The 15,487-nt window shown below is 42.2% G+C and overlaps 1 protein-coding gene across 1 annotated transcript in view; it reads left to right on the top strand.

Annotated features, from left to right (window-relative positions):
• Positions 1-15,487, top strand: part of LOC141270696 (uncharacterized) — a 99,752-nt gene that overhangs the window by 19,285 nt on the left and 64,980 nt on the right. Inside the window, exons 2-7 of the mRNA XM_073680791.1 lie at positions 9,769-9,818; positions 10,912-11,061; positions 11,191-11,370; positions 11,444-11,567; positions 11,651-11,748; positions 11,942-12,032. Coding sequence (XP_073536892.1) covers positions 9,789-9,818; positions 10,912-11,061; positions 11,191-11,370; positions 11,444-11,567; positions 11,651-11,748; positions 11,942-12,032 — 673 coding nt within the window. The 5' untranslated portion in view covers positions 9,769-9,788. The remainder of the gene's footprint in view (positions 1-9,768; positions 9,819-10,911; positions 11,062-11,190; positions 11,371-11,443; positions 11,568-11,650; positions 11,749-11,941; positions 12,033-15,487) is intronic.

The raw sequence follows: 15,487 nt of genomic DNA on the forward strand, positions 1-15,487 counted from the left end.
GTGACTCCTGAGCCTTAGGAGTCTGTCCTATCGTAGTCACTCGCTCTCTCCACTGTGTCTTTCCTCATGTCGGAGTTTATTAATTTTAATATTAGTAGATTTCTTATGGGGGGCTTTGCAGTCCTTGGGTGGAACCTCACTATGCATTGCATTGGCTTATTATGTCTAGAAAATAGTCCACAGGGATTTCCACCACCTTTTAGTTGCCTCTGGTTTTATGTAGTGTTAACCCTTTTGCAACCTTGGGATTTTTTGTTTTTGCATTTTCGTTTTTTGCTCCCCTTGTTCCCAGAGCCATAGCGTTTTTATTTTTTGGTCAATATGGCCATGTGAGGGCTTATTTTTTGCGGGACGAGTTGTAATTTTCAACGCCATTACTAGTTTTACCATATCGTGTATGGGAAAACGGGAAAAAAATTGCAAGTGCGGTGAAATTGCTAAAAAATTGCAATACCACAGTTGTTTTTTATTTTATTTTTTTTACCACGTTCACTGAATGATAAAACTGACCTGCCATTCTTATTCTCCAGGTCATTACGAGTTTGTAGACACCAAACATGTATAGGTTCTTTTTTATTTAAGTGGTGGAAAAAAAATTCCAAAATTTGGTTAAAAAAAAAAAAAATAGCACCATTTTCTTAGACTCGTAGCGTCTCCATTTTTCGGCATCTGGGGCTGGGTGAGGACTTATTTTTTGCATGCTGTGCTGACGTTTTTATTGATAACATTTTGGGGTAGATCCGATGTTTTGATCGTCCGTTATTGCATTTTATAGCAATTTTGCGGCTACCAAAAAACGTAACTCTGGGGTTTAGAATTTTTTTCTCGTTACGCCGTTTACTGATCAGATTAATTCTTTTTTTATATTGATAGATCGGGTGATTCTGAACGCGGCGATACCAAATATGTCTATGTAGGTTTTTTTTATTATTTTATTTTGAATGGGGTGATTTAAACTTTTATATATATATATATTTTTTTTATATTTTTAAAAACTTTTTTTTCTCCATAGGAGACTAGAAGCAGCAACTGTCCAATCGTCTCTGCTACATACAGGGGATCAGCAGATCCCCTGTATGCAGCAGAAATGGTCCTGTGCTATAAGCGCCGACCACTAGCTGGCGCTCATAGCGACCAGCTCATGACAACCGCAGGCGTCTGCTGCAGACCCTGGGTTGTCATGCCCACCCATCGGTGACCCGCGATCACGTGACGGGGGTCGCCGATGGGCGGGGCTTAGGACGCTCTTCCCAGAAGTGCGCGTTAAATGCCGCTGTCGGAGATTGACAGCGGCATTTAACATGTTAACAGCCGCGGGTGGATCGCGATTCCACCCGCGGCTGTTGCTGGCACATGTCAGCTGTAATAATCAGCTGACATGTGCTCGGTCCAGTGCGGGCTTACCGCCGGAGCCCTCACTGAACCTGGGGATTACAGCCTGTGCGTACTAATACGTCACAGGCTGTAAAGGAGTTATGGGGAATTTTGATAAGTCTGGGGCACTGGATTTGTTTAGTTGCATAAATTAATTAACATGTATAACTAATTTGCTGTGGGGGCCTGGCTGATTGCTCGTGTTTTAGGGTAAAGTCACCTCCCAAGTTAGGGTTGGTCTTTGACACTACTTACAGAGATTTCTCTGTTGAATCTTAGTCCATAGGTGTAGCTACCTGTGGTCTAATAAGACGGAATTTCTTTCTCCGTCTGAACCTTTTATACATATTCTGTCCTTTCTAATCTTCCTACTGAATTTTCTTCCATATCTTCTTTCTTAAGGGCTTACTCTTCTACACCCAATACCTCTTCCCCTCATACCACCACTCGGTCCCACCACTGATTCTTGTATTCATCTTCGATGTCCACTTTGAAACTTTGTTCTCTGAACATTAGAGGGTTTAATACCCCAGAAAAACGCTCACAGGTACATTACCATATGCATAAGAAACGGGTTCATACAGTGCTGGCCAAAAGTATTGGCACCCCTGCAATTCTGTCATATAGTACTCAGTTTCTTCCTGAAAATGATTGCAATCACAAATTCTTTGGTATTATTCTCTTCATTTAATTTGCTTGCAAGGAAAAAACACAAAAGAGAATGAAGCAAAAATCAAATCATTGATCATTTCACACAAAACTCCAAAAAAGGGCCGGACAAAAGTATTGGCACCCTCAGCCTAATACTTGGTTGCACAACCTTTAGCCAAAATAACTGCGAACAGCCGCTTCTGGTAACCATCAATGAGTTTCTTACAATGCTCTGCTGGAATTGTAGACCATTCTTCTTTGGCAAACTGCTCCAGGTCCCTGATATTTGAAGGGTTTCTTCTCCAAACTGCCATTTTGAGATCTCTCCACAGGTGTTCTATGGGATTTAGGTCTGGACTCATTGCTGGCCACCTTAGAAGTCTCCAGTGCTTTCTCTAAAACCATTTTATAGTGCTTTTGGAAGTGTGTTTTGGGTCATTGTCCTGCTGGAAGACCCATGACCTCTGAGTGAGACCCAGCTTTCTCACACTGGGCCCTACATTATGCTGCAAAATTTGTTGGTAGTCTTCAGACTTCATAATGCCATGCACACGGTCAAGCAGTCCAGTGCCAGAGGCAGCAAAGCAACCCCAAAACATCAGGGAACCCCCGCAATGTTTGACTGTAGGGACCGTGTTCTTTTCTTTGAATGCCTCTTTTTTTTTTCTTGTACACTCTATGTTGATGCTTTTTCCCAAAAAGCTCTACTTTTGTCTCATCTGACCAGAGAACATTCTACCAAAACGTTTTAGGCTTTCTCAGGTAAGTTTTTGCAAACTCCAGCCTGGCTTTTTTATGTCTCGGGGTAAGAAGTGGGGTCTTCCTGGGTATCCTACCATACAGTCCCTTTTCATTCAGACGTCGACGGATAGTACGGGTTGACACTGTTGTACCCTCGGCCTGCAGGGCAGCTTGAACTTGTTTGGATGTTAGTCGAGGTTCTTTATCCACCATCCGCACAATCTTGCGTTGAAATCTCTCGTCAATTTTTCTTTTCCGTCCACATCTAGGGAGGTTAGCCAAGAGTGCCATGGGCTTTAAACTTCTTGATGACACTGCGCACGGAAGACACAGGAACATTCTGGTCTTTGGAGATGGACTTGTAGCCTTGAGATTGCTCATGCTTCCTCACAATTTGGTTTCTCAAGTCCTCAGACAGTTCTTTGGTCTTCTTTCTTTTCTCCATGCTCAATGTGGTACACACAAGGACACGGGACAGAGGTTGAGTCAACTTTAACCCATGTTAACTGGCTGCAAGTGTGATTTAGTTATTGCCAACACCTGTTAGGTGCCACAGGTAAGTTACAGGTGCTGTTATTTACACGAATTAGAGAAGCATCACATGATTTTTCAAAGGGTGCCAATACTTTTGTCCACCCCCTTTTTTAGGTTTGGTGTGGAATTATATCCAATTTGGCTTTAGGACAATTCTTTTTGTGTTTTTTTCATTGAAGACAAATTAAATGAAGATAATAATACCAAAGAATTTGTGATTGCAATCATTTTCAAGAAGAAACTGAGTATTATCTGACAGAATTGCAGGGGTGCCAATACTTTTGGCCAGCACTGTATATTACTTCTTCAGGAGACACACTTTAGGTCAGATCGGATACCATCACTGAACCATAAATTTTACTCACATTGGTTCCACAGCGGCAACCCAGACTCAAAATCTAAAGGGGTCAGTATTGCCCTACACAAGTCGCTACAGGCTCAAGTACTTGCCTCTAAACCTGATACGCAAGGAAGGTATTTGTTTCTAAAGATTAAAATTATCAGAGATGTATTTACCATCGCTAACTTTTATCTCCCTAACCAGGATCAGATTAGAACTTGTAAAGCATACTTACGCGACCTTACAGCATTCACCGAGGGTGCGGTAATAGTCGGAGGAGACCTCAATTTCACGCTGGATCGGGTCCTGGACTCATCTACGGGTAGGTCGGCCGTCCCCCCCCTCCCAGTTGGAGAGCCTGAGAGCTAAACCAACGGAATCTAGATTGGTCGATGTCTGGAGACTGACCCACCCCTCCACACGTGACTATACTTTTTACTCCGCGGTACATGATTCAGAATAGATTATTTTTTAATTAGTCACAGACTGCTCTCGTTTCACCCGTTGACACAAATTGACCAAATGATTTGGTCAGACCATGCCCCAGTCTTACTATCCTTGACATTACCAGAACTCTCATCGAGCGAGTGGACTTGGTCCTTGCACCCGGCGCTTCTTAAAAATCCCACTTGCCAAGAGGCAATCAGGACAGCAATCTCAGATTTCTCCAATATTCATAAAGATGACCCCACAGCTTTGCCATTTCAGTGGGAGGCCCTAAAGGGGGTCATACGGGGTGTACTCATCCAACAAGGGGCACGATTGAAGAAGGATAGGGCTTCTGCCATTACTAATCTGCTGACGCATATTCAGGCTTTAGAGTTGGATCACAAAAGATCACATAATCCACAGGTCATGATTGATCTGCTGAAAGCTAGAACTGACTTGAGCTCATTGCTAGATACAGCAACAGCAAGACAGAGAGACCGCTTCCGTAGATATCTATATGAATACTCAGACAAGCCTGGTAGAGCTTTAGCACGATTTTTGCATCCTCGAATTCCTACTACCTATTTACCTGTCATTAAATCTAAATCAGGTAAATCTCTTTATTCCTCTCTGCAGATTGTAGACTCATTTAGGGATTATTACAACTCCCTTTACAACCTTAGGGGACCTTTGGCAGACATGGCCGTGTCCGACTTCCAGGAAAGAGTGGATGATTATGTAAATTGCACTCCGATTCCCCCTCTGCCATCTGAGGACATGGTGGCCCTTGAGACCCCGTTCTCAGAACAGGAGGTACTGGATACGGTCAAGTCTTTGGCAAATGGCAGAAGCCCCGGCCCGGATGGATTCCCGGCTAATTTTTATAAGTTATTTGCACCAAATTTAATATCATTTATGACGAAGCTCTTCAATTCCATCTCTGAGAATTGCCATTTTGCCCCTCAAACCTTAGCTGCCACGATTGTCGTTATTCCCAAACCAGGAAAGGACCCCTTGGTATGCGCAAATTATCGGCCTATCTCCCTAATTAACGTAGATGTAAAAGTATATGCCAAAGCTATTGCAAACAGATTAAGCTCTCTACTTCCTAGCTCTATTCATGGAGATCAGGCTGGATTTGTACACCGCAGAGAGGCTAGAGATAATACTATAAAAACATTGCTCCTTACCTCCCATATGCGTAAACATAAGATCCCAGCATGTCTATTATCTATTGACGCAGAAAAGGCGTTTGATCTCTTGGGGTGGAGCTTTCTGAGATCTGCTTTAACACAACTTGGGTTGGGTCTGGACATGCTAGGTAGGATTATGCCACTATATTGGGGTCCCACAACCCGACTTAAAGTTAATGGTATTTTCTCAAACCCCTTTTCATATAGCTAATGGCACAAGACAGGGGTGCCCTCTTTCTCCCTTACTCTACATCATTGCAATGGAGCATCTAGCGGTAGCACTGAGGAATGCATCAGATATCAGAGGCGTCAATGTGTCACGCTGTCTCCGTATACTGGAAGTAGGGGGCCTAAGCTGACCCTAAGCTGGGGCCCTGACTAATCCCTCAACCTGGAGGTACTGTTAAAGGTACAGAGGTCCAGGCCGCCAGCGTAACCCCTACCTCCTGAAGATCCCTGCACCACAGTAATCTAGTCCTGAGAAGGACCCCGATCACAACCAAAGGGAACAAGACATAATATGCCCAAACACAATACTTAGACGAACGAGACAGTACAAGGGAAAAACCAAAACCACCTTGCATACAAACAACTTCTCAACTACAACAGAGGGAAAACCAACGGGAAAGGAGATAAATGATAAAGCGAGGAAAGGGAAAAACACTTCCAAATACACTTATCTCAGCAACTCCAAACACCAAGATCCGCTCTGTCAGTCTGAATGAAATGCTGCGAGAAGTCAGGCTGTGTACTCGTGACGATCTTCGTGGCAACACACCCGTGACACAATGTTGGTCAGAATCATTTTAAATTGTCCATCTATGCAGATGACCTTTTGATTTATATCACTAATCCGATAATTGCCTTCCCAGTGCTGATGAGAGAGTTCCAACGGTTTGGAGAAGTATCTAATTTTAAAGTTAACTATTCCAAGACCGAGGCCCTAAATATATCTCTCCCTGACATTTTAGTTCGGAGACTTCAAACTTCCTTCCCCATTAAATGGGAGGATTAAGCAATAAAGCACCTGGGAGTTTGGATCCCCAGAGATGGGGTAGACCTGTTTTCATTGAACTATGTCCCACTTTTACACAAAACGTTTTTGGATCTTAAAAAATACAGTAGACCTCAGCTTTCATGGTTCGGCCGTATAAACGTTATTAAAATGGATATTCTCCCTTGCTTCCTTTATCTTTTTCAAACTGCCCCAATAGCAATACCTGATTATTTCTTTAATCGTTTACAATCTGCTATCAATAGTTTTGTTTGGGGCGCTCGTAGACCCCGAATTAGGCTCTCGGTTTTGACTAGATCCAAGACACAGGGGGGCACAGGTCTCCCTAATTTCAAACGATACTATCAAGCTATTCTCTTGTCTAGATTGGTTGACTGGAGATATAATGACCTACACAAACAATGGGTGACTATAGAAAAACTTCTCTCCCCTGGCTCTTTATATTGGGCACCATGGTGTGGTGCCAATTCTAGGCCCCCGATCTCAGACTTTCCACCAGTTCCGCAGATAGTGCTGAGATTTTGGGATAGAAATCGGGGGAAACTGAAACTTAGTAATACACCCGTGCCGATTAAGCCCCCTCTTCGACAACATTGATTTCCCCCCAGTGGTGGATAGGACTACATTTTTATGTTGGAGGTCTGATGACCGGGTGAGATTGGGACAGGTGGCGGACAGGCTCTCTGGGCTCTCCGATGTGGGGGAGTTAGGGGACATATGCCATGGCAGGCCACGGTCTTGGTTTGAATTCACCCAGTTGAAGGACTTCCTCTCAGGTATTTCTTTTAACAGACCGACCTAATTTGAGTCCTTGATGCTGTCTACAGAGGGCCCTACCCACACAGTCTCCTTGCTTTATAATTTGATCCTGGAAACGGTATCTATTGACACCCCTAGCTTTATTACAGCATGGGAGGGAGACTTGCAGACTACCCTCTCTGAAGCTGACTGCCTGAAGATCTTTACCCTTACTCACAAGATCTCTGTCTCTTGCAGATCACAAGAGAAAAATTATAAAATTTTAACACGCTGGTATAGGTGTCCTGTGCTTCTCCATAAATTCAATCCTGCAATCCCGAGTACATGCTGGAGATGCGACAATGAGGAGGGGTCTATGCTTCATATATGGTGGTCTTGTAGGCTTCTGCGTCCATTTTGGGGTGCGGTTTTTAATGCCTTTCGCTTGATGACGAGTGTCCACCGTGAACCATCCCCTCAAATTGCCCTCCTTTCATTGATTCCTGGGTCTATAACAACCATAAAGAAGGGAATTCTGAGGTTCTGCTTAGTGGCGACCAGAATAATTATCCCCCGACACTGGAGAGCGGTGAGGGTTCCATCTACGGTTGAGTGGGTATCCGAAGTGGATAGATTGGGCCGCATGGAGTCGATGATGGCTCAAGATAGCGACTCTGTGACCGTTCAGGGCCAAACATGGTTCCTTTGAGAGACATTCAAGGTGAGCTTAGAGCTTCGGGACTGGTTAAGTGAGTCCTCATAACCTCCATATAAGGTAATCGGGACCGAGGCTGGTTTTGCCCCCCCCCCCCTTTTCCCCACTTCCAATCTTTTGTCTCTATTTCTTTTCCTTTCTCTTTCCCTGACTTTGTTTCTTCTTCACTGTCCTTTTAAGAATGTTTAGTTTAAAATTTACTAAGTGGTGTTTGGACAAGATGAGTCCAACCCGAGATATCTAAGATTACAAGTTTGATTTGTTTCTTCATAAAGTTGCATTATACCTGAATGTGAATTCACATGTATTCATATGTATACTATTTTTCTTGATTGTTGTATCTTATCTTTGACAAAATTTTAATAAATATATTTACGGAAAAAAAAAGAAAAAAAAGATAGTCTACCAGAGGTAGACCTATTCGCCACTCGTCAGCACACGGAAGTGAAAAACTTTTTCTCTTTAAACCCTGTCTTGGCAGTGGATGCATTTTCATGCCGGTGGGACTTCAAATTGGCTTATGCCTTTCCACCGATTCCTCTCTTACCAAAAACCTTGCAGAAAGTCAGAAGAGACAAAATGAAAACAATACTAGTAGCTCCACACTGGCCCAGAAGGAGCTGGTTCAGGACCCTAAACATTCTAAAAGTAGATGGTCCTCTAACTCTTCTATCGACCAACAACCTTCTACATTAAGGGCCAATTTTTCACCCAGATCCTCAGTCTTTACAACTGGCGGCCTGGCTTCTGAATCCAACATCCTAAAATCAAAAGACCTTTCGGCAAAAGTGATAAAAACACTTGAAAGGAGCAGGAAACCATTGACCAACTCCATCTATAGCAAAATTTGGAAAGTCTTCACGCCATGGTGTGGCTCTATCCCGCCAGACATCCAAATATAGCACAAATTCTCGATTTCTTACAGAGTGGACTAGAGAGAGGCCTGAAAACCAGTACCTTGAAGGTCCAGGTAGCGGCACTTAGTTCATACTTCGATGAAAACCTAGCAGACCACCGCTGGGTGAAAAGGTTTATGGTCGCAGCTTCTCGCCTTCAGCCCAGGGTCCTTAACTTTGGTCCCAGCCTGGGATCTCAATATAGTTCTCAAAGGTCTCGCGTTGCCTTCCTTTGAGCCTATAGAAAATATAGACATTGATAAGATATCCTGGAAAACAGCCTTCCTAGTGGCCATTACAACAGCTAGGAGAGTGAGTGAGCTACAAGCCCTCTCAATTAGAGAACCCTACCTGAGAACTTTAGATGACAAGCTTGTATTTCACCTTGATCCAACCTTTTTACCCAAACTAACCTCTGAGTTTCACATGTCAGAGGACATAATATTACCTTCTTTCTGTCAAAATCCATCCAACAATAAAGAAAAAGAATTCCATATTCTGGATGTACATAGATATGAACTTCAGTATCTTCAAAGAACAAGTCCTTGGAGAAGAAACCAAAACTTGTTTATACTGTACAATACTATGGTCAGAACAAGGTGAAAAAGGCGGCAAAAAAGCACATTTGCAAATTGGATCAAAAAGGCGATTGTTGGAACTTATGAAAACCAAAATATGGTTCCTCCAGAAAAACTGAAGGCACATTCCACTAGAGCAGTGTTGGTCTCATGGGCCGAAAGGGCTAGCGCGTCAATAGAGCAGATCTGCAGAGCTGCCACGTGGTCCTCAGTTCTTACGCTTAAAAAAATTACAGACTTGATTTAATGTCCAATACTGACGTGGCCTTTGGAAGGAAGGTGCTCTAGGCCATTGCCCCCACCAGGAATGGTTCTTTGGCATTCCTCCTATGGTGCTGTCGTGGAGGGTGACTAGAGGAATTTGAATTAGTCTTGCTGTTAATTCGGTTTCTAGGAACCCTCCACGACAGCACAGGTAATCCCACCCTACTTTTTTTTGTTCTTTCTTGTAAATAAAAAATTGAAGCAGTCCTACCCGTGTGGTCCTTTGTAAAAACACTAGAGACAGGAAGTGGGGGGGGGGGAACCTATTTAACCTCTTCACGTGTTTCCTGTCCCTTTTAGGGTATGGGGAGTATCCTCCCATGGTGCTGTTCCTAGAAACCGAATTAACGGTAAGACTAATTCTATTTTTTTCAGCCAATGGAGCTGTGTGATGGCTTATTTTTTGCAGGGCAAGACAACATTTTTATTAATACCATTTTGGGATAGATGTGTCTTTTTGATCACATGTTCCAGCCTTTTATGTGGAATTGTGGTAACCCTAAAAACGTAATTTTTGGCATTATTGAATTTTCTTCATTTATGGATTAATTTTTTTAATATTTTGATAGATCTGACTTTTCTGAATGCGGCAATACCACATGTGTATTATTATTTTTTTTATATATATTTTTTTATTTTCAATGGGGGAAAAGGGAGGCAATTTAAACATTTATTTTCATATTTTTTTTTACTTTTCTGTATATAAGAATATGCGCTAATGTGCCGTAAAAATAAACACTGCAATCATACCTGAAGTTGCGAGTCCAAAAGGAGTCCCATTCAAATCTGTCAGTGTCATTCCCCTGTGCAGGGAGACGACCTTGAAGTCTGTATCAGTAGGTAGCCATGGAGTTCAGTGCGCTCTTCTGAGTAAGTGGATCAGACTGAAGTCCACGGTCCTTTCAGTACACAGCATTCTAGACGGTCACTCTGGATGAAGCCTCCCATGATACAAAAACTGCCACCAGATGCTATGGTGACGTCACCAGCTACGGACTCCTATGCAGGCAAAAAAGGGGCATACCTTGTTAATTAGAAACAGCTTTGGGCTGATAGAGGAGTGCACAGTCAGAAATGGAGGCAGTCATAACCCTCAATAGTAAACTACAAAAAACTGACCAGCACCTCCGCACAGAAGAAAGCAAATGTGAACAGGTGCAAGGTGCCATAACTGAATAATATACACACGAGAATACAGCAGCCTCTGTGAGCACTGGTCACATAATATCTCTACAGCCAATCAGCATATGAAGCAGTGACCAAAGTAGCCAGTGAATGGGGACAAGCTGACTGTCACCAATTCATCTAATATTCCTGTGTATATGACCTAACAATACAACATCTACACGTTCTATCTCCTCATATGTTCCCTTATCTCCAGTAATTGTGTTATTACACGGGATTCTTTATGATATTACATCGGCTCATCTTCTTCCCATTCAGATCCCTACAATATCAGATCCACTCAGTGGAGATCTTCTATACAAGAGAATTTTCCTGATTGACCCATCAAGGATGGATAGGGACAGGGACAAGATGGCGGAGAGGATATTACACCTCACCCTAGAGATCCTCTTCCGGCTTACTGGAGAGGTGAGAGATTCTGATGACGTCACATTACATCATTCTTATCTATGGGAATAACAGATGGACAGAACTGGAGAGGTGAGGACTCTGGAAATGTCTGTAGTGAGATTTATTATGGTGTCTCTCCATTACCAGGATTACACAGTAGTGAAGAAGACATCTAGTGAGTGCTGTCTGGCTCCTGTGTCTGATGGACGGGGAAGACCCCTGAGCCCAATCACGGGGCCTCCACCTCACCCCCTGATACATGAGGACTTCAATGACCAGAAGATCCTAGAACTCGCCTACAAGATGATTGTGCTGCTGACTAGAGAGGTGACACTGCTGGGACATTATACAGTAATGCTATGAAGGGATCGGGGGGTGACTATATAATTGTATGTGTTAGGTTCCTATAAGGTGTCAGGATGTCGCTGTATATTTCTCCATGGAGGAGTGGAAGTATTTAGAAGGACATAAAGATCTGTACAAGGACGTCATGATGGAGGTTCTCCAGCCCCCCACATCACCAGGTAATAGACAGGACTATATACACATGGCCTATAATTATCTGTATGTAAAGAATGAATTCAGTCCCTGTATGTTTTTCTTCCAGTTCTATCCAGTAAGAGGGCAACACCAGAGATATGTCCTCGTCCTCTTATTCCACAAGACTGTAAACAAGAATATCCAGATGTTCTTCAGGTTCAACAGGTAGATGAACAGAAGGTGTCATGAGATCTCCCGTATGATGTGTAGACGGCTGTGAAGGTCTTGTGTTCAGTCTTATCCATCAGTATTATATGTTTTATACTTGTGTAATGAGAACGGTGGAGATGGCAGGATTAGAGCTGATCATAGATGTGACTTCTCCATCTGTTTGTGACTTTTACAATATTTGTTTCAGGATAAAGATCTGACCCATATTAATACTACAGAGACATATGTGAGCAGTGATGACTGGTGTAAAGTGGAAATTCCTACATATGACTACCCAGGTGAGTAGTAACCACTAAATATAGAGAAGTCACAGATTCTTCTCAGTCACTGAATGTGGCTCTCTTATCTTCGGTGTAGTCTGGCCATATTACAATCAAGCAGTCATCATTCTCCTGCTAAACCCTAACTGTCCCAATGACTTTGGGCATTGGAAGTCCTTTTGTTGGAATGAGACCTGTTCCGGTCAGAGCGTACAGCCCGGAAAATGCACCTACTACCTAGAATTAAAAGATGCTGACCCTTACCTTCCCAGATCTCTAAACTGCAAATCCAAGTGACAGCGTACGTAGAATGTGCTGACAACATAGAAAATCATGTGAAGAAAAATATATTCCGTATGGTGGGCTTTGCTTTTATGACGAGACACCAGCCCAAGTCCTTTTTATTTATATGTTCAAATATAAACAGTAGACACAAACACAAGAAATATAATGCAATTATCTTTTTTTTCTTCTTTCTTTTTCTATTTAAACGCTTCCCCGACACCCCCCAATCAGAGGAGAAAAGAAGAGAAAACTCGTCAATCAATAATTCTTGCCCATATTTCCTAAACTCTTTGCTTCTACTTATCCCAGCAATTAATTTATTGGGACGTGTAACTTGGCCCAAGCTGTTGTTAGAAAAATATATTTTTAGAAGTTATCCAGTCCTTAAAAATCATTCCCCTTGCAGATACCAACGGTGAAGTAATTAGATCCTTAGTAGGACAATCCATCTAGACTCCTATAAAAATCTGAAATGACAAAACAATATTCAGCCTCTCAGCAACAAATGTGATAACTGGTTCTCAAACGTTCCTAATTTCCTGTCAGTCTCAATACATATGAGATAGATCTGCCGCCTCCGAGTTACATATGAGATATTTAGGATATTTTTTAAAAATCAGATGTTTTTTATTAAAAGCTTTTGAATATAAACATTACAATACACAAAAGTACCCTCACAAGTTCCCGATCCCTCCCACCCCAACAAAATACAACAATATATAGTAAAGTACAACATAACCAGTAAAGTGGATTCACGGTTCAGTAAAGGATAGGAAGGATGGAATGGCCAGTAATTTACCATTTGTCAGAATGTATAAGAAATTTCGTCATTTGCTAATATAGTACAAATAACATTGATACACATGTACAGTGCCATGAAAAAGTATTCATACCCCATGAACTTTTATATGATATACTAACACAAAACAGCAAGTATTTGTGAAGTGTAAAGGAAATGATTCATGGTTTTCTAACTATTTTAAAAATATAAATCTGAAAATTATGATGTGCGTTTGTATACAGCCCCCCCTTAATCAATACTTTGTAGGACCACCTTTCCCTGCAATTACTGCTCCAAGTCTTTTGGCATTGGTCTCTACCAGCTTTGCACACTTAGAGGCTGAAATGTTTGCCAATTCTTCATTGCCAAATCGCTCTAGCTCAGTGAAATTGGCAGAAGGCGTCTGTGAGCTGCAATTTTCAATTCTTGCTACAGGTTCTCAATGGGATCTAGGTCTGGACTGTGACTGGGTCATTCACACACATGAATATCCATTGCAGCTTTGCCAGTATGTTTAGAGTCGTTGTCCTGCTGGAAGGTGAACCTACGTTCAAGTCTTTTGCAGCCTCTAACAGGTTTTCCCTCCAGGATTGTCCTGAATTTAGCTCCATTCAGCCTCCCTGTCTCCGCTGAATAAAAGCATCCCCACATCATGATGCTGCCCTCTCCATGTGTGACGGTGGGGATGGTGTTTTCAGGGTGATGTGCAGTGCTAGTGTTCCTTCACACATAGTGTTTTGCATTTAACCAAAAAAGTTCTACTTTGGTCTCATTTGACCTAAGCACCTTCTCTCCCATGCTCGCTGTGTCCCCTACATGGCTTTTTGCAAACTGGACTTATGGCTTGCGTCAAGAATAGCTTTCTTCTTGCCTCTCTTCCATAAAGGCCAGATTTGTGGAGTATGCGACTAATAATTGTCCTGTGGACATATTCTCCCACCTGAGCTGTGGGTCTCTGCAGCTCCTCCAGAGTGACCATGGGCCTCTTGGCTGCTTCTCTAATTAGTGCACTCCTCGCTGGGATGTGTGTTTAGGTGGATTGCCATGTCTAGGTATGTAGTTGTGCTGTACTCTTTTCTTTTTTGGATGATGAATTGAACAGTGCTCTGTCAGATGTTCAGAGCTTGGGCTATTTTTTTTTTATAACCTAATCCTGCTTTACTCTTCTCCACAACTTTATCACTGACCTGTCTGGTGTGTTCCCATGTTTTAATGATGCTATTTGATCCCTAATTTTCTCAAACTTCTGAGGCCTTACAGAACAGCTGCAGTTATACTGAGAATAAATTACACCCAGGTGGACTTAATTTACTAATTATATGACTTCTAGAGGTCACTCAGAATTTTCTTTAGGGGTATTAGACTACAGGGGGCTGAATACAAATGCATGTCACAATTTTCAGATTTATATTTTTATTTAATTAGAAAACTACAAATCATTTCCTTTACACATCAGAAATACTTGCTACTTCGTGTTGGTATGTCACATAAAATCCCAATAAGATGCATTTAAGTTTGTGGGTGTAACGTGAAAAAATGTTGAAAACTTCAAGGGATATGAATACTTTTTCAAGGCACTGTATACCTTCAGGAATTCTATATTACAGGATTTAGAAGCTTAAAATAGACCTAGAGGGTATCTTTGCAGTTCTCGCGATGCACAACCAAATCTATCAATCCAAAGGGCCCATCGTTTTTCAAACTTGGTGATAGCATTTCTCTTTAGATAGATACCTCTGTCTATATATACAGCTGACATGTCCCCGCAACAGCTGCGGGTGGAATCGCGATCCTCGCGTGGCTGTTAACAAGTTAAATACTGCTGTCAATCTCTGACAGCGGCATTTAACGCGCGCAAACCAGATGCGCGTAATTGGCCCCACCCATAGGCGACCCCATCACTTAATCGCGGGTCACCGATGGGTTGGCATGACAACCTGGGGTCTGCATGAGACCCCTGTGGTTGTCACTGTCGATTGGCGCTCATAGCAAGTGAGCAAATCTGCTACATACAGGCGATATGCTCATCACCTGTGTGTAGTACAGAAGATCTGACAAGTGCTGCTTCTAGTCTCCCATAGAGAATATTGAAGCATGCAAAAAGTGTTAAAAAGAAGTTTTTAAAAATATAAATAAATATATAAAAGTTTAAATCGATTCATCCCCCTTTCGATCCCTTCAAAATAAAACAATAAAAAAAAACAACACACATACACATATTCGGTATCGCCGAGTTCAGAATCACCCGATCTATCAATATAAAAAAATAATTAATCAGATCGGTAAACGGCATAACGAGAAAAAAGTTCTAAACGCCAGAATTACACCGGAGCACTCACTGAAGCGGGAGTGATGGCCTGGGGTGTACTAATACGCCCCAGGCTTTAAAAGAGTTAAGTGAAGGAAA

This window comes from Phyllobates terribilis, unplaced genomic scaffold, assembly GCF_046119375.1.
Source record: "Phyllobates terribilis strain yellow unplaced genomic scaffold, ASM4611937v1 Scaffold_5__5_contigs__length_657084704, whole genome shotgun sequence".
Lineage (NCBI taxonomy): Eukaryota > Metazoa > Chordata > Amphibia > Anura > Dendrobatidae > Phyllobates > Phyllobates terribilis.